Source organism: Pseudorca crassidens, chromosome 13 (genome assembly GCF_039906515.1).
Source record: "Pseudorca crassidens isolate mPseCra1 chromosome 13, mPseCra1.hap1, whole genome shotgun sequence".
NCBI lineage: Eukaryota > Metazoa > Chordata > Mammalia > Artiodactyla > Delphinidae > Pseudorca > Pseudorca crassidens.
In genome coordinates, this window is record NC_090308.1 from 38,546,375 (window position 1) to 38,567,132 (window position 20,758).

A 20,758-nucleotide genomic window follows, 5' to 3' on the forward strand; every position below is an offset into this window, starting at 1 on the left:
AGAAGCTGTATTTTAAGGAAAAAAATGCAAAACAAAGAACAACAAAACTTTTCAAGTAAAAGAACACAACAGGGGCTTCCCTGGTGGCGCAGTGGTTGAGAGTCCGCCTGCCAATGCAGGGGACACGGGTTCGTGCCCTGGTCCGGGAAGATCCCACATGCCGCGGAGCGGCTGGGCCCGTGAGCCATGGCCGCTGAGCCTGCGCATCCAGAGCCTGTGCTCCGCAACGGGAGAGGTCACAACAGTGAGAGGCCCGCGTACCGCAAAAAAAAAAAATAACACAACAGAAAATGTTCACAACAGGAAATGGAAATAGGGGAAAGAACAAGATTCATCTGGATGAAACCAGGCCACATAGAAAGCTTTAGGTAAGAGAGAGAGGAGTGGTAGGAACAAGAGAAAAGAGAGCAAGGTTAGTACCAGAAATGATAGACAAGGATTCAAAGTCCAGACAACATAGGAATCAAGTTCATATAGGTGGTGGTGAGGACTGGAATAGGGGAATCTTAGGACTCAATCCAAAAAATTTTTAAATATAATAACATATAATACATTTGACTGAAAAACATTAATTCCCAAAGTATTAAGAAGTGCTTCCATGCTGTTTCCTGGCTAATTATTTACACTATTTGCACTGATTTCTATTCAGTGACAATTTACTCTAGAGCAAAACATAACACAGCAACAAGTCCAGACAAGACCTGGATTTAATAGTACTGTTGAACAGAGTTGATATGTTGTTACACAGGGATTAACTGAACTTCTACTCAGAGACAAATAGTGATCTCCCTCCTTCACTTTCCTGAACCCATCTGTTCATTCTAATAAACAAAACCATTCATTTAAAAAAATAAACTGCAAAAACAGTGTAGAATTCAAGAATATGATGCACTGATTTATAAATACTATACATAAATACACAAACTGCCGGTACAACAAAGAATATTCAAAGTACCTACTTCGACCAGGAGATCTGGGTCTATGCTAAACTGTCTTCCTGACAGCATGGCTTGGAAGTCCTCTAAACTGCAATCAATACTGTCAAGATAATCCAACAGCTCAACCCTAAGGAAAAAAGATTTTAAAAAAATCAAATATTAGGTTTCCTTACTTTTATGTTTAAAATCACACTGCAGTCTAGCTAGGCAAAATATTCCTAGCAATTGCTGAATCCTTACCAATTCTTAACCTTAAGAGATCCTATTCACTATTTAGGATTCAAAAAAACTTGGTTAATTGAGAACCCACAGCCTTTATACAAAACTTTAGTATTTAAAGAAAAAAGGTTCTGCAATAACCCAGTCTGATTTATCTTTTTCCTCTATACTATAAATTATAAAATGTTTAACCTCTTATTACTGGTTATATTGCTACTAACTTCTAGTTTTCCTTTGCTATAAAATAAGTTCCTTCATAGAGATTGTATTATTCCACAGTCCTGATAAAAACACAAATACACACAATCATACACACTTTTTTAAGACATTCAAAACCAAGTATTTCATTACAGAAATCTGAGGAATTGACAAGAAGATCCCAAGACTGCTCTTGGGATAATTAAATCTTTCTCAAAATACCATCTGCAGAGCTCAGCACTAACCAGAACAGAAAGGTTGACTACATAGGTTCATAACCTGAAAGGAAAATCATTCAAAGAGAAAAAGAACATGTGAAGTAAACAAAGAAAGCAAATAAACTTAGACAACCTTTAGATGAGACTCACTTTCCCAAAAGATTGATGTTATCATTTAAAATGGAATCCATCATGGTCACAGGATCTTCTGTGGTCAGACTAGATGAGCCATTTAGCTGGACGGCACTAGACATGAGAGGGCTGGTGCCATCACTGCCTGAACTTAGGGATTCTCTGGCTGGTTCACTCTGATCTCCACTCTGAATGACAGGTGCATATTCATCTTCATTGTCATCTTCAACAATGACAATATCAGGGTACTGGCTACAGCTAGATCAGCAATACGAGAAATAACCAATTACATTCTCAGACTAATTCAATAAATTCACCCTATCCAGTCACTCTCCATGGAAACTCTCTCCCCAAACCACCTGTCAAAAGGCTTTTCTTGGGTGTGTAGTTTAATGAAAATATTGATACTTCATATAATATAAGACCACAAAGAATCAATTAAAGGTCTTTAACTCCAAACTTTAAAAATAAGAATGAATTCTCATTACTTTTTGCTGGGAGTCTTTTCGCTGGAGGGAGGGGGGTTATGTGCTTGAATAATCTGGCTTAATTTTTCAGTTCAATAATTAAAATATGAGTCAGATATTAGTTTATCAAAGAATAAAGTAGTTTTAAATTTAGATCTCTGATAAAAAAAGAGTAATATTTTCAAAAATTGTATTTCACAATCTCCTTACTTGGAGGGATCAGATATAACATCCTCATTAGTTTCTGGAATAACTGGGATATTTTCTTCATCTGCATTATCATCAGTAACGTCATAAATAATGATATCATCTGAAATCCGCTCCCTTGGCTTTAAACCTTCAGTCCTACTGTGTGGAACCTAAAAAATCAGGTAGAAAATATATCAAAAAACTGAAATTATTTTGACTACTAAACAACATACCATTTAAAAAATGTTAACTGGGCACTGAGATACGATGGTAAGCAAAACAGATATGTTTTCTGCCCTTATGGGACTTATACACTAAATTGGTATTAGAAGTACCAATTTACAGAGGTATGAGATGTATTATCTGCATGCTACTTAACTATTTCTTTTACTGTAAGGGACATTAAAGATGACATGCCTCAGAATGTTTCTATGAAAAGATCTTCAAATTTTAAAGATTTTTTATACCCAAAGAGTAAAAAAGTCTTAGGACTTCATCAGAAATCTCGAACATAACCAGATGGCCACTGGGCTGATGGGGATTATTTCATCTCAAGCTACTCTGTTTGACGCCATGTTTTATTCTTACTCATTAAATGGTTTCTTTAAAAGGGGGAAAAAAACACTTCAACTATTCCACAGCTAAATGTCAGTCTGGCATTTTAGCAATTATTATTTTTTTAAATTCAGCTACAGCTATATTCAGACCATGGATACACTAATAAAAAAACATTCAATTCTCCAAAGCAAACTAAAGTCATTATTATAATAGAAAATTCTATCAATTTCAACTCTAGATAATATAGAGGCAAAAGATGCAAATCAAGTTAAATTAAGAAATCTTCACTCATTTACATGAGTCTTCAATCCTAAAAACAGGTATGCCTGATAATTTAAACAGTGGGAAGAGGAACCAGATGTCAGGTTAACTCTGACTTGCCTGAGGACAAAAATCTCAATACTTTAATAATAAATCTAAAGCAGTATTTAGAATTCTAAGATTTGAAAGTAACAATGATAATCAGATATTAAAAGAAGTCTGGACTCAACTAATTGCCACTGGGTATAAGTTTGACAATTTACCCAGAGAGCTTGTGAAAAAATGAAGGTAAACAAAAATATTTTTTTGAAATTGCTACAGTAAAAGAGTCTAGGTCTGTACACATTTATAATAAAAGTTGGAAACAACTTAAAATAACCAACGGACAAGTGCATAATTACATTATCATAATATTCAATTAATCTCATATAGTAGTTAAGATCAACTAAATCTCTATGTTTAATAAATCTCAAAAGCAAGACCAAGTGAAAGAGGCCACACTGCAAAATGATATGTACAAAATAATATCATTTATATAAAGCTTAGACATATGCAAAATAATACCAAATATTGTTCATGGATTCACACATCAATCGGTCATGGGAATGACACATACTACTTCAAGATAGTGATTTATCTCTGGGTGACAGGGGAGACTGGAGAGGGAGAGAAAAATGAACTTGGGAACAGGTAACTGAGACAACTGTATCTGTAATAGTTTATCTCTTAAAATAATCTAGAGCAAATGATAAAAAATGTCATGATTTAAAAGCTGGAGGATGAACAGTTATTCACTAAACTTTTTCAAATGCATGACATACTGCTGTAATAAAATTTAGTTTGAGATAATAAATATAAAACAGAATTTTAAAAATTACTTTATGATGGTGATTATCAGCTGGTTCTTTCACTATGTGCTGAAACAAATTCTTCTTTTGAGCTCCATTAGTGTTTAGAAGTAGAGGTCTGAAAATCAGAAGATATACATGAAGTTCAGTGAGCAAACATACATGGAGTTTAAATTGCTTCTAATAATTTAGCCACATATAAACACACTCATTTTAATAATGAATAAAAAATTTCAGTACACAAGAAACTCTTAAAAACGATTACCTCTTTGGAGGGGTATGGGGGATAGTGTATCCACGGCTTTTACTTCTCCATTCTTCTGTGTTATCTTTGTTATAATAAACACTATAAATTACTCTCCCCAAATATACTTCATTGCTGACTGAACTACATAACTCTTTATGGTTCTTACATAGTAAAAAGTAGGTAATATCGCAAAGACTCAATGGAAGTCGAGTTAATTCTACAGCATAAGCTGTAAGTATAACCAAGCTCTGCTAAAATCCTTTGCCTTACAAGATAATCTTTTTCTCCTTCTACCTATTCCTTTGTCCACTGTTTTCCTTATGTTTTAATTGTGACAAAGGTAGTTACTGACATTTATGGGTATCACAACCCATGGTCAATATACAGGTTTTTAAAGACCCTTGTGAGTGGATTAAACATGAGATATCAAGTAAAAACTTTTTATGCTTTTTTCAGCATGTATCCTCTCTTTAAGAGTTTCTCTCACTGAGGACTAATGCTACAATAATTTGCTAATGTGAATGAAAGATGAACTCTTTATAAACCGTATGTATGTAAAACGACCATTTAGCCTATTCTAATCTTTCAAAAACAGCAAGATGACAATAGTAGGAAACACCACCACTCTTGAAATGTTAGAAGTATAATTTAACAAGGGAGGACTGTTCATCTGGGACAACACGCATACACTCAGTAAATGTAAACCATTCATGATTAAATTCTAACGTTTGGTTGTCTATAGATAGGTCAGAATGTATTATCATAAAATCTTACCTTTTACGTTTTAAACTCACAAGTTGGTTATTCTGAACCAATGTAACAATAAACTGGACAATCTAAAAGGAAAATGTAAATAAGAAATATTCCATCATAGATTCTTAATTCTTTAGTCTATATTACAAGTCTTATAAAATTAATGCAGGTACTGTATGTCCTCTATTCTAAGTCACATAGTTTCTCACATATTAACATTTTAAATTTGGATGCATCTTACAATGATATTTAAAGAAATGTACCAGCATCCAGGCAGAAGAACAACCTGTGATAAAGTTGCTGCTACCTAAGATATAGAGGTACCTAGGACATCCATCTACCCATCTATCTATCTATATATCTAGCTTCCTACCCACCCATCCACCTATTTATCTATCAAATATTCAGTTCAATTATTTGTCTTGATAAGTACCAAGCATGCCTGGATACAGATCCCTATTTTTACTTAAAATTCTTTCAAGAAGATTATGACGCAGAAAAGAAAACTGATGTTTGACAGATATTTTTCTTATACCAGGTAATACAATTAGAGGCAAAAGAAACTGCCAACTCTCTCAGAATAGATCTTACTATTTTCAAGTTAGAAAAAGTTTATTGGCTAACTCTAGAAAAATTATTATTGAGACACTGAACATCTGTCAAAGCTTCCTGATGACAATCACGGGAAGCTGATTTAATCTTCAGAGTCTGATTAAATTTAGAAAAAGACTATTAAACAGATCAAGACATGCAAACAATCCTTCATATTTTATGATAGTGTTTCTTAAAGTGTGGTCCAGGGACCAGCAGCACTGGCCTAGGAGCTTTTTAAATATGCAAATTCTCTGCCTCACTCCAGAATTGCTGAATCTTAAATTCTGAGAATGAGGTCTAGCAACATGTGTTGTTTAGCAAGACCTCCAGGTGATACTGATATGAATGTGAGAACTGGTTTAGGGTATGTCTTGAAATTATACTGCCTAAAGGAGTTAAAAAAGTAAACTATTAAAAGCAGTATAGGGGCTTCCCTGGTGGCGCAGTGATTAAGAATACGCCTGCCAATGCAGGGGACACGGGTTCGAGCCCTGGTCCAGGAAGATCCCACATGCCACGGAGCAACAAAGCCCGTGCGCTGCAACTACCGAGCCTGCGTTCTAGAGCCCACGAGCCACAACTACTGAGCCCACATGCCACAATTACTGAAGCCTGCGTGCCTAGAGCCTGTGCTCCACAACAAGAGAAGCCACCGCAATGAGAAGCCTGAGCATCACAACGAAGAGTGGCCCCCGCTCGCCACAACTAGAGAAAGCCCGCGTGCAGCAACGAAGACCCAAGGCAGCCAAAGATATATAAATATTTTTTTAAAAAATTTATTTTAAAAAAAAGCAGCAGTATATCACTGAGATGTTATGAATAAAGGCCAAGTGACTGATGACTATTTAGACTCTGCAGAAGAGTTCCTTGTACAAGCTTTATGAAATATAATTACACAATTAAAATAGAGAATTGTCCATTGAAAATACACACCGTATAGCTTTAATTTTGTAATTCTCCCTCAAACGAGGCTACTAAATGGCTTGCCTTACAATCAGTATTAACTTTGCCATGGAGAAAAATATAGACATTTTAGTTGAAGAGTTAGACAGCATTAGAGTCTATGAAAAGGAGGTTAGCCACTAAATTGCTTATTCAAAAGAAAATGCTGACACCTGATGAAAAGACAACATTTAACCTTAAAGATATCTATGAAATAGTCCAATTACTTTTGTTAATTTATAAAAAAGTGTTAGGGAAAATTCTTAAAACATTAGTTGGCTGAATTTACAAGAACATGAATCTCTGGCTAAATTTCTCCTGAAATTTGCTGTGTATTTCAGTTCTCTTCTGACACTTTGGCATTATGTTGTAGAGTTCGTTTCCTGAAGGAGAAGATGAGGCATTTAACATTTACATCATTGGACTTCTTTAGCTGACAAGTTCTATAAAGACACCTCCCATATATTATTCCAATTAATCCAAGGCCAAACAGTAAATGGCAGAATTAGAAACAAATTCCAGGAATAGAGAAAAAATTATCACCTGTCATCATGAATTATGTAAACTCCCTAACCCCACTAAAACACAGATTCAAACTCAAATTTGAGCAGAAAGAATGTTAGATTTCATGAAAAACTGAAATGTTAAATAAGTATTTTATCAACTATCTTTGCTTTCAAAAAAAAAAAAACCCAACAAATTATGGAGTATTGTGAGTTGATATTTAACCAAAACATTGTTTTCTGAAAAAGATTAACAGATTTTAAAAATAAAGCACAGGTTAAGGTACACCTATCATTTAAAATCAGGTATTCTTAAACAGGGCTTCAAGTTGGAATCAAATATGAAAGTTTTAAAAATACATGTACTTGGACTAAACACTTAAAGTTGAATCCTACATTCAACCTTCACTTGCATACTTATTTTTAAAAATCAGTATACCTATTTTGACTATGGGCCAAAGGGTACAGCTACCATTCATCTCTGTGTTCTAACCCTGCTCCACTACACCCATATCCTTTCAGTCATAACACTATTTTTAGATAACGGCCTCTGACTAGGAACAAACTGAAGCTCTCCCACCCTCCCTCCCCTGATAAAACCTGTTGCTTAAACTTAGTCCAGTTTACTCATGAGCAAAAAATAGCTGCCTTAATTACTTTTATGTTTCACCTCTTATTAACATATGAAAGCTGATATGAGAAGATTAAATCACAAGGACACAATTGCAGCAGAGATTTTCTGTTCCCCCAGTAATTTTCAGCTCATATACTAAAATCTAGGATTTATTTTACAACACTACATTAACTGCTTTTCTGCACATACGAATAGTGGCATACACTTATAACTCATTTTTTGAACACATAATTTGATCGACCGATTTGAAAATATTAGTCATTTATCTTCCAAGACCATATCTATGCCTTTTAGAATAAAAAATAGTAAGACAAAAAACAAAAAAAATCCCACACAGTAAAGCTATGTCTTTTACATAAAATATTAAGAAATTGGTAGTATATTGATTATACTCCTAAGAATTAAGTATAATAAAGTTGTTATATCAGGCAAAAAAATTTTACTAAAAGCTAATGAAACATTATCTGGAAGTATGGAATGACTACATTTAGTAATAATAAGAAATTTTTTTTATTACAAAGAATATGTAACACTTGGCTTAATTTGTTTGATTTCATAGTTTTACTTCTGTGTACCCAATACATAAGAAACTAATATCAATCACTGACTACTCAATAGAGATTTCTGGGGAGGGGGTCACAAATGGTACTCATTAAACAAATGCAGATTACAGTCACAGAGAAAAAAGCTTACCTTTCGAATAACTTGTTGCTGTTGTGCATGTTTTGCTCGTAATTCTGACACCTCCTTCCAAAGGGACTCATTCTCACTATGTTATCATTTATGAAAAATAAAAATAAAAAAATTCAGTCAGATAAGCCAGACCTCAATATCTTTAATTAAGAACACCAGACGTGAACTAGTTTTTACTATATATCTTTATGAGACTAGGAAAACTTTGGTTCAATTACACAGAATGGCAACTAACCTTGACACAACTCCAGAATCCTTCCTTCATAACTGTAGTATCTTCTACTCATGGCAATGTATGCATGAAAACTTAAGATTTATGCTTACATCCATACATAGTAGGCCATTTACTCCTCTGACAATCTGCTTCATTACTTCCTGTTTAAAAAATAACCTAACTTTTCAACTATGGCTACCATGTGAATTCAGGACTTGTGCTTAGGAAACAATTCTTAAAGGGGAAATGACATTTACCCAACACTTGCTATGCCAGGCACTATTCTAAACATTTTATGTGTATTACTTAAACTTCTCTAAAATCTGTCAAGAAAGGAATTATCTCTATTTTATAGATGAGGAGACTGAGACTCAGAGAATTGAGAAGACTTACCCAAGATCACACAGACAATTTGTTAAGTATTGATGTCGAGCTGAAGTCTGTAAGACTCTAAAACTGTCTAAAGATCTGTCTCAAACACACGCATATAAATGTTTGGTTTTTTTAAAGCATATTAAAAGATGTGTTTTTTTAAAAGCATATCTAAATACATGACAAACCAATTATATGCCCAGCAGTAATAGTTTTTTTTTCCTTCATTCACCATCTTCCATTGAAATTGCAGTTATTAAATGTTAGCAGCAATGATAATTTTGAGAAGGCCTGAAAGATTAATTCCTCTATTAAATGCTCTACTTTTTGCTCTTTTGTTAATTTACACAAAAGCCATCTTCCTCAATCCAAACTATTACAAAAGGGACTGAATTTAAATATAGAGGGCACAGAAAATAAGATTTTGATACTTAATAACTACTGTACTTTTTCTGACTCAGAAATATAAAGATACCGTCATCTGCCTACTAAAGATAAGTAGGAGAATGGTTACCACTAAGACTTACAGGAGGAATTTGAGATCCCACTCCTTAAAAGCTAAATCTGAGATTCAAGGAACTGGGTCAAAGGGCACTTCAACAGACACAAGATACATAGAGTAAACCAACATACGTGCTTAAATAAAACATGCAAAACTAGCAAGCTTCAAATTAAGGCTTATTAAAAAAGGGAATCAAAGTCCAAGGTTACTCTCAATGAAGATACTTGAGTTAAGAATAGCTAAACTAACGTCCCACAATTGAAATGGGACAGACAATACATAAAATAAATACTCTTAAGACCTTGGCGCCTATTTACTATAAGAGAATTCCAACTACTTACTAAGAAGAGAAATATAGGTCTACTCTATACACAAGTTGTTACTGTGGCATTAGGATAATGGTGCCAAAAATTGTAGTAAAACAAAATACAGCACTTTTCTGTAGATAAAAGGTTTGAATATCACTTTCCCAAGTCTATGTAAAGTAAGTATCAAGTAGGACAAGTCTCTAGTGTCCTTTTTTCCCTATTTTTTGTGTCCTATTTTTTCCTAAAAGATAGGCCACATAGAAAATGTCCTAAGAAACTTCTATAAAAGAAAGGATAGGTAGCGTATGCTGTATTTTTTTTTAAGATTTTTTTATGTGGACTAATTTTGAAGCCTTTATTGAATCTGTTACAATATTCCTTCTGTTTTTTTATGTTTTTTGGCCGCGAAGGCATGTGCAATCTTAGCTGCCCAACCAGGGATCAAACCCACACCCCTGGCATTGGAAGGTGAAGTCTTAACCACTGGGTCCACTGGGTCCAGAGAAGTCCCTGTAGTATGGCTTTTGGTCCTCATATGTGTGTAAACATATGAAATTCAACCTAAGTAGAATCATAGTTTCCTACACCAACTTAATGATCTATTATTTCATCAGTAACACTTGTGCATCAAATTGTTTTGACTGACCAGGTTTATATATTCTTTCAACACCATCATGAAAATACAATATTGGGGTAAAGTTTATGGCTACAAATAAAAAATAAAGGGAATCAATACTTAAGAAAAAGGCTTTTGATCTTGGCTTCAACAATGTAATCTAGGTACTTAAAGCACTAACCTCCAAACCTCAACACACACATACACACCAACTCCCATATTAGGATTATATTTGGAAATAATACTTTACCTTTTTAATTCAGAAAGCCTGGACTCAATAGTTTCTTGTTTTATTTGAACCTTCTGAGCACTACTTATAATTTTTGTTAAATCTTCCTGACGAATTTTATTTTCTTCTGGTTTTGCAGATGAAACCTTTCAAAAAGTAAATGTAGGAAATTAAACAAATACTAAACACCATGATTATAATTCAAAACTTCCCTGTTATAAGACGTTTTTGTAGCCTGTCCAGGAAGTGAGATTTAGTTCCAAAAGCCCAGGAAAAGAATAGACTTCATAGCTCAAAGAGAGGATAAGGAATAATCAGTTTATTTATTTTTAATGTGGAAAAGTTTCCATAAGCAGGAGCAACTTAAGGGCTTTTTTTTTGTTTTCATTTTCTTCTGTCAAATTCCCAGTAATTTCCCCAAGCCTATTTATTATTGCATTCCACTTTTAATTAAATTTATGCAGAATAGTTGCACACTAAGACCATGTTCTTTCATGGTCCACTACCCTTTTACCGCCCCCCACCCCACCTTGTGAATTTAGTCAAAATATCTTATTTCAGCAAAACATATCATCCATTCAAAAATGTATTATTTAAATTCCTACTATATATAAGGGACTTATTCTGAGCACTAGATATTCAGCAGTGAACTAAAGAAAAACGCCCTCCAGACAGCTGACTTTCTAGTAGGAACTTATGATTTTAAGTTAAATTATAAGGAGTGAGCCATCACCATATAGATGACTCCTTATCCTAAGTCAGAATGTAAACATTTCCTTTCCTCTAAAAAGTGTTTAAAGACTGAGCCCTCCATACAGTTGAGCGCAGAGGAAAAAAAAAATAAAGGGCAAAATAATTAAAGCTTCATTAGTCTAAGTTGTCCCAACAAGAAAACCTGTGTATTTCAGTACCTTCTTAATGTCAACAAATGAAATATGTCTTGGCCAAGTATACTACATGTTAACGCCCTAATTAAATCATGTTAACAATAGCTCACCTTCCTTTTAATGTTCTCCAACAAGTCATCCTGGCCTTGTTTGAAGTAAGGATGCTGAAATTCAACAGGACCATCTCGTTCTTGCTTCACAATTCCAGAGTCAATATGTACTACTTTACGAAAACCATCTGAAAAAGATTCAAAATTCAGATTTTGAATAAAATTTTAAATAGACAAAAGTAAAAACTTAAAAAATTAATGGTGCTTCTATGGAATATATTTTCCTTTATCATCCTAATGGTGGAAAAGGTTTAATCAGTGACTGATGACAGTACTCCAATTAAACTGCTATCCATACTCACACATATTCAGTTGCCTTACAAAACTTGCCATGTTATTGTGCTTGAAATATTTGGGAAGAATTTCTTTTGCAAATCTTTGTTCATCCAAAACCAGAAAGCTTTGGCCATTCTGAAAAAAATTGAAAACGTCAATTAGTTAAGATCCTCTGAAATTAGGTGATACATATGAACCTCAAAACTTGGCAGTCCTTCCATGACACCTTCAGACCATCATTTTATTCCTGTTAATAGCAGCAAAAACAAACTGCAATTAAGCTACAAATTTCAATTAAGCTCCAAACTGCAATTAAACTTTTTGATGTCAATCTCAAAAGTTTAGGAGTATGTATCAAACCAAAAGCTGCATCAAACTTTATAGTTAAATATTAGAAAGATTTCCATTCTTCTAATCAAAAACTAATAAAATACAGTATGTAGCTAGTATAATTACTTAACAATGTTTTAAAGCCAATGCAATTAAGACAAAAATAAGATAAAATTTGAAAGAAAGTCATATTTTATCAATAAACATAATTATATATTTGTACAATCAACTGAAAAACCACAAGAGAATTCAGTAAGATATCTAGCTACTAATTGACACACTAATAACGAAAGGTCAGAAAGAAAAATTTTTTAAAAATCCCATTTACCACTGCAACAAAAAGAATAAAATACATAGGAATAAACCTACCTAAGGAGACAAAAGACCTGTACTCTGAAAACTGTAAGACATAGATGAAGGAAATCAAAGATGACACAGATGAAAAGATATAACATATTCTTGAATTGGAAGAATCAATATTGTCAAAATGACTATACTACGCAAGGCAATCTACAGATTCAATGCAATCCCTATCAAATTACCAATGGCGTTATTCACAGAACTAGAACAAAAAGAATCTTAAAATCTGTATGGAGACACAAAAGACCCTGAAAAACCAAAGCAATCTTGAGAAAGAAAAAATGAAGCTGGAGGAATCAGGCTCCCTGATTTCAGACTATACTACCAAGCTACAGTCATCAAAATGGTATGGTACTGGCAAAATAACAGAAATATAGATCAATGGGACAGGATAGAAAAGCCCAGAAATAAACCCATGCACCTATGGTTAATTAATCTACAACATAGGAAACAAGACTATACAATACAGGACAGTCTCTTCAATAAATGGTGCTGGGAAAACTGGACAGCTACATGTAAAAAAATGAAATTAGTATACTCTTTAAAACCGTACACAAGAATAAACTCAAAATGGATTAAAGACCTAAATGTAAAACCAGATACTATAAAACTCTTAGAGAAAACATAGGCAAAACACTTGACATAAATCACAACAATATCTTTTTTAAGCCATCTCCTAGAGTAATGGAAATAAAACCAAAAATAAACAAGTGGGACCTAATTAAACTCCTCTGCACAGCAAAGAAAACCACAGACAAAACAAAAAGACAAACCAAAGAATGGGAGAAAACATTTGCAAAGATGCGACTGACAAGGGATTAGTCTCCAAAATTTACAAACAGCTCATGCAGCTCAATATCAAAAAAACAAACAACCCGATCAAAAAATGGGCAGATGACCTAAATATAGACATTTCTCCAAAGAAGACATACAGATGGCCAAGTGGCACAAGAAAAGATGCTCTACATCTCTAATTATTAGAGAAAGGCAAATCAAAACTACAATGAGATACCACCTCACACCAGTCAGAATGACGATCATCAAAAATCCTACAAACAGTAAATGCTGGAGAGAGTGTGGAGCAAAAGGAAGCCTCCTACACTGTTGGTGGGAATGTAAATTGGTTCATGCACTATGGGAAACAGTATGAAGATTCCCTAAAAAAACTAAAAATAGAGCTACAATATGATCCAGCAATCCCACTCCTGGGTATATATCCAGAAGAAAACATGGTTTGAAAGGATTACATGCACCCCAATGTTCACTGCAGCACTGTTTACAATAGCCAAGACATGGAAGCAACCTAAATGTCCATCGACAGATGAATGGATAAATAAGATGTGGTACATATATCCAATGGAATATTACTCAGCCATCAAAAGAATGAAATAACGCCATTTGCAGCAACATGGATGGACCCTGAGGTTATTATACTAAGTAAACTAAGTCAGACAAATATCATACAATATTGCTTATATGCAAAATCCAAAAAAATATACAAATGAACCTATTTTCAAAACAGAAACAAACTCACAGACTCAGGGAACAAATTTATGGTTACCACGGGGAAGGGTGGGAGGCAAGGGATAGACTGGGATTTGGGGATTGACATGTACAGACTACTATATTTAAAATAGATAACCAACAAGGACCTACTGTATAGCACAGAGAACTATACTCAATATTATGTAACAACCTAAATGGGAAAAGAAATTGAAGAAGAATAGACACACATATAACTGAATCACTTTGCTGTACACCTGAAACTAACCCGTGGTTAATCAACTATGCTCCAATATGAAAAAAAATTTAAAAAAAAATAAAGTCACTAGTGTATTTCCATATAAAAAATAAACAATTTGAAATTCCTTCTAAAATAATCAAAATAATATGGTAGTGACATAAAGACAGACCAATCAATGGAACAGAATAGAAAATCCAGGAATGAACCCTCATACATACAGTCCAAGAATTTTTGACAAGGATGCCAAGACAATTCAATGGAGGGACTTCCCTGGTGGTGCAGTGGTTAAGAATCCACCTGCCAATGCAGGGGACATGGGTTCGAGCCCTGGTCCAGAAGATCTCACATGCCGTGGAGCAACTAAGCCCACGCGCCACAACTACTGAGCCTGCACTCTAGAGCCCACGAGCCACAACTACTGAGCCCGCGTACCACAACTACCGAAGCCTGCACACCTGGAGCCCGTGCTCTGCAACGAGAAGCCTGCGCACTGCAACAAAGAGTAGCCCCTGCTCGCCGCAACTAGAGAAAGTCCGCGCGCAGCAACGAAGACCCAACTCAGCCAAAAAAAAGACAATTCAACGGAAAAAGAACAGCCTTTTCAACAAACCATGCTGGTAAAACTGGATACTCACATGCAAAAGAATGAAGTTGACTCCTTACCTTATACCATATACAAAAATCAACTCAAAACAGATCAAAAGCGTAAACAGGACAGCTAAAACTATAAAAATCTTAGAAGAAAACACAAGGGGGAGAAGCTTCATGACAATGGATTTGGCAAAAATTTCTTGGATAACCAAAAGCACAGGCAACAAAAGCAAAAACAGACAAATGAGGCTACCTCAAGCTTTAAAACTTTTGCGTAAAGAACACTATCAAGAGAGTGAAAGGGTAACCCACAAAATCGGAGAAAATATTTGCAAATCATACATCTGATAAGGGGTTAATACCCATAACATACATTAAAAAAACTTCAACTCAACAACAATGAAAAACAAGCCACCTGATCAGCAAAGGGTAAAGGACTTGAATAGATACTTCTTCCCAAAAAAGATACACAAATGGCCAATAAACACATAAGACACCTAGTATCACTAATCATTAGGGAAATAAAAAGCAAAACCACAATGAGATATCACTTCACTCATTAAGATGGCTATTAAAAAACAAAAATACAAAAACCCAAAAAATAAGTATTGGTCAGGATGTGGAGAAACTGGAACCCTTTTGCACTGCCGGTGGGAATATAAAATAGTGCAGCTGCTATGGAAAACAGTACAGTGGTTCCTCAAAAAATTAAACATATAATGACTAAATGATCCTAAAATTCTACATATATATCCAAAAGAATTAAAAGCAGGGGCTCAAAAAGATATTTGTACACCGATGTTCATAGTAGCATTATTCACAATAGCCAGAAGATGGAAGCAACCCAAACGTCCACTGACAGATGAATGGATTAACAAAATGTGGTACATACATACAATGGACTATTATTCACCCTTAAAAAGGAAGAACACATGCTACAATGTGGATGAAACTTAAAGACATTATGCTAAGTTAGACTAGTCACAAGAGGACAAATACTGTATTATTCCACTTATATGAGGTATCTAGAATACTCAACTTCATAAAGACAGAAAGCAGAATGGTTACCAGGGGCTAAGGAGGAGGGGACTGGAAATTACTGTCTAATGAGTATGAAGTTTCAGTTTGGGAATATGAAAAACATTCTGGAGACGGATGGTAGTGACAGCTGCATGACAAGTGAATGTACTTAAGGTCACTGAACTGTAAACGTAAAAATGGTTAAAATGGTTAATCTTAAGATATATGTATTTTACAACAAAAACCTAAAACTAAAATGGAATAAAAAACTCCAACAATAGAAAAATATCAAGTATCTAAAAATAAATTTTAAGAATACACAAGACCTTTAAGAAAATATTAAACTACAGAGAGACAGTGTTGTAAAGATGTCAAGTCTAATTAAGTTAACCAGTACGTTGACTTCTCTCTCAATTAAAAAAAAGGTTTTGGAGACAAGGTGAATAGATGCTAACACAACCAAATATTAGGTACTAAAGTTCATTTCATAAAAATTATGTAACAAATAGGTAAGAAAATACTGAAAACAATGGAGAGAGAGGTGTTAACCATACCTTACACAGACAACAGAATTTGGTACTAAAGAAGGGATACTCAAATAGCTGAATGGACAGACTAGAGAGAACAGAAGCAGAAGCAAATCTATTTGAGAATTTAATAGGTAATAAGTAAGGGCAGCATTCAAATCAGGAGGAAAAATCAGGAGGGAAAAGGATTAGTTAATAAACTTTCCATTTGGAAGGAAAAAACAAAAGCTCAATGCTAACTCAATGTTACCTCACTCTTTATAACCAAGCTTTTGAAAGCATCACATAAAAAACCCCAGAAGTCATACAGGTAAAAATTAATAAATGTATTCACGGAGACTACTAGCTGCCTACTCTATCTTGATTTCTCTACTTTCTTTTTTATTTTTTAAAACTAAAATTGGGGGCTTCCCTGGTTGCGCAGTGGTTGAGAGTCTGCCTGCCGATGCAGGGGACACGGGTTTGTGCCCCGATCCGGGAAGATCCCACATGCCGCAGAGCAGCTGGGCCCGTGAGCCATGGCCGCTGAGCCTGCGTGTCCAGAGCCTGTGCTCCACAACGGGAGAGGCCACAACAGTGAGAGGCCTGCGTACCGCAAAAAAAAACAAAAAACAAAAAAAACAACTAAAACTGTATATATTTAAGATGTACATGATGATTTAACATATATTCACACATGCACAGTGAAATGACTACTACAAGCTAATTCACCAAACTAAAAAGCTTCTGCACAGCCAAGAATAATCAACAGAATGAAAAGACAACTTAATGGAATAAAAATATTTGCAAATACATATCTAATAAAGGATTAATATCTAAAATATATAAGGAACTCTCACAACTCAACAGCAAAAAGACGCAACCCAATTAAAAAATGGGCAAAGGAGGGGTTCCCTGGTGGCGCAGTGGTTGAGAGTCCGCCTGCCGATGCAGGGGACACGGGTTCGTGCCCCGGTCCGGGAAGATCCCGCATGCTGCGGAGCGGCTAGGCCCGTGAGCCATGGCCACTGAGCCTGCGCGTCCGGAGCCTGTGCTCCGCAATAGGAGAGGCCACAACAGTGACAGGCCCGCGTACCAAAAAAAAAAAAAAGGGCAAAGGATTCGATTAGACATTTTCCCAAAGAATACATACAAATGGGCAACAAGTATGTGAAAAGGTGCTCAACATCACTGATCATCAGGGAAATGCAAATCAAAACCACAATGAGACATCACCTCATACTTTTTAGGATGGCTATTCCTAAAAAAACAAAAAAACAAACCAACAAGTGTTGGTGAGGGATGTAGAGAAAAGGGAACCTTTGTATACTGTCAGTGGGAATGTAAATTGGTAATGTCATTATGGAAAATGGTATGAAGGTTCCTCAAAAAGTTAAAAATAGAACTACCATATGATCCAGCAGCCCTCTTCCGGGTATATACCCAAAGGAAATGAAATCAGTATCTCTAAGAGATATCTGTGCTCCCATGTTCACTGCAGCATTATTCACAATAACCAAGACACAGAAACAACCTAAATGTCCAAAAAAGAAAGAAGAAATTGTGAGATATATACATACTTTATACATATATTGATATATTTTATACATACATACACAATGAAACATTATTCAGCCTTAAAAAAGAAAGAGATTCTGCCACTTGCAACAACATGGATGATCCTCTAATTTCTTACTAACAACACAATTTTGTCTGATGCTACAAATACATTTCTCAGTCCCTCTTAGAAACAGAGGTGGCCAAATAACACATCTGGCAAACAAGATATAAGCAAAATGGATTGAGCGGAGCTTCCACAAAAGCTTCTAAAAGGGAAAAGACTCAAAGTGTCAAACTCCTACATCTCATATTCCTGCTCAGAACCTGGAGCCAACGGCTAGAGCTCCAGTAATGACTGAAGTAGAAGGAACTAAGTATGGCTGAAAGGTTGAGAAGGTGACTCAGTATCTTCAGATATAAGAGTACATCTTCAGATGTAAGAGTACATCTCTATAGAGTACATCTCTATTTTGTTTAAGCCATTGTTGTCTGGATTTCTATTACTTGTGTCTGAACTTAAACTTAACTGACAACAGACATTTAAAAAATTCAATAAAGTTGAAAGCTTACTAACATAAAAATATATCCAACATTTATGACAAACGATTAACTGCATTAATTAAAAATTTTCTATCAGTAAGATGAAACACTCAATGTGAAATTTAGAAGATCAGATCTCATTCATAATAAAATGTACAGTAAAATAATGAATTTCACTTATTAGATTGGCAAATTTTTTAAAGTTTAAAAATAACCACTGTTGGTTATTAGGTAGTAGCTATTAAAATTTAAAAATGCATACATCTTTTTCTATCTTAAAAGGACTTTCCCTCTACCTTACTTCCTCTCAATCTATCCACCCCATCTGTCTTTTCATTCACTGCAAAATTTGACAAATATTTTAAAGCCCTCTTCTCCAATTCAGGGCCATCTACTTACTCTCACTAAAATTTGGTTTCAGTTTTTGTGCCTCTACTGAAACTGTTTTTTCTAAAATGTCAAATGCCAAATTCAATGCCCTCTTTTCAGTCCTCATCTTCCTACACCTCTCTGTGGCATTTCATTTGGCACTACTGACACTCCCCTTCTTAAATGCTCTGCTCTTATGGCTTCGAAACTATACAATGGGTCTCCTATCTCTCATGTTTCTTTTCAATTGTTTTCCAGCTGTCAAGAGGTAGTGGGTTTTTTAAGTTTCTATCCTTGATTATGATACCTTTTATACTCTTTCCTTAGGCAGTCTCATCCACACCAATTTCTCTAATTACTGACTTTATTATGTATAATGATTATCACAACTATGCCTCTGCCCCTGACCATCTCAAATTTCCCACTTGAATTTTTCAATCATTAACATTTTTACACAATGTTCTTTGACTCACTCACTTGTCTATTTCAAACCCATCATCCTACTCCTCCAAAGTCAACTTTTTCCTGTATTCTCCATCCCGGCATGCCCTGTCCCCTCTAAGCTACCCAATTAATTCTGTCATCAATAACAAAAAGGCAAATTAAAAATTCTCAATTTTAACAGCTAGTAACTTAAAGGGGAAATATTTAAAACATTTCCTTTAAAAATAAGAGAAAGGGATCCCATGATTGCTGCTTCTATCTGACACCCTGAGGTATCTTAGCCACTGCAAAAAATGAAACTGAAGGTATAAGGTTCTCAAAATAAGAACAAAACTGTCATATCCAGACACCTATGGATGTACACTTTGAGAATCCAAATCAGTAAAATGATTAGCTCACTGGTTTATTATCAATATACAAACGTTACTTGTGTTTCTAATTACCAGCAACAGCAATTATTTTTCATTAAAGGATACCACTTAAAATATCTATAAAATCTAACAAAGCTGTACAAGATCTAATTGCAAAAAATATAAAATTTTATTAAATAACAAAATGAATTTAGAAAAATGATTTGTTCCCATGAATATATCATATCATAAAGATACCTATTTTCCCTAATCTGATTTACAGTTTCAGTACAATTCCAATAAAAAAAAAATCCTAATAGGTTTGCTTTGTTTTTTTCTTTAATGGAACTTGATTTTAAAACATATATGGAAGAGCAAAGACCAATAGTAGTCAAGGCACTCCTGAAGACTAGGTTGCCCTCCCAAAAGCTTTACAGAGCTACAGTAATTAAGACATGTGATACAAGAAAAAGGATAAATTATCCAGTGGAACAAAATAGAGAACCTAGACACAAAAACACAATCTACATATAATTTTGCTTATTAAGACAGAGGTAGCAACACAAATCACTAGAGGAAGAAGAAACTGTTCAATAAAGGGGCTAAAACAACTAAATATGGAAAACAATGAAACAGAATCCCTTATACCACACACAAAAATCAATTCCAGTGAATTAAAGATTTAGATATAAAATTCAAACCTTTAAAATTTTCAGAAAAAAAAAAGATATGGAAAAGTATTTCTCTCTCCTTGGGGTAGGAAAGCAAAAACATCCTGAAGAAACAAAGAACATGAACCACAAAAAAGGCTGATATATTAAATTATACTAAAATTAAGAACTTATACTCATCAAAAGAAAGTAAAAAAGATAAGCCACAACTAGGAGAAGACAGAGGCAACACGTACATCCAAAAAGATGCAGAATTACAAGGAATTCCTACAAATAATAAAAGATAAACCACCCAACAGAAAAATGGTCAAACATTTCATAGAATACGAAACACAAATGGCCAATAAATATGAAAAGGTGTTTGA

The 20,758-nt window shown here is 34.6% G+C and overlaps 1 protein-coding gene across 2 annotated transcripts in view; it reads right to left on the reverse strand.

Moving 5' to 3' along the window:
- HSF2 (heat shock transcription factor 2) overlaps positions 1-20,758 on the reverse strand; it is a 36,706-nt gene that overhangs the window by 8,972 nt on the left and 6,976 nt on the right. For both annotated transcript variants that reach the window (XM_067702236.1, XM_067702235.1), the window contains exons 2-10: positions 11,935-12,043; positions 11,633-11,760; positions 10,657-10,781; positions 8,395-8,470; positions 5,050-5,111; positions 4,059-4,146; positions 2,383-2,531; positions 1,724-1,963; positions 960-1,065 (exon numbers count right to left, since the gene is read on the reverse strand). In XM_067702236.1, the coding sequence (XP_067558337.1) occupies positions 960-1,065; positions 1,724-1,963; positions 2,383-2,531; positions 4,059-4,146; positions 5,050-5,111; positions 8,395-8,470; positions 10,657-10,781; positions 11,633-11,760; positions 11,935-12,043 (1,083 nt within the window). The remainder of the gene's footprint in view (positions 1-959; positions 1,066-1,723; positions 1,964-2,382; positions 2,532-4,058; positions 4,147-5,049; positions 5,112-8,394; positions 8,471-10,656; positions 10,782-11,632; positions 11,761-11,934; positions 12,044-20,758) is intronic.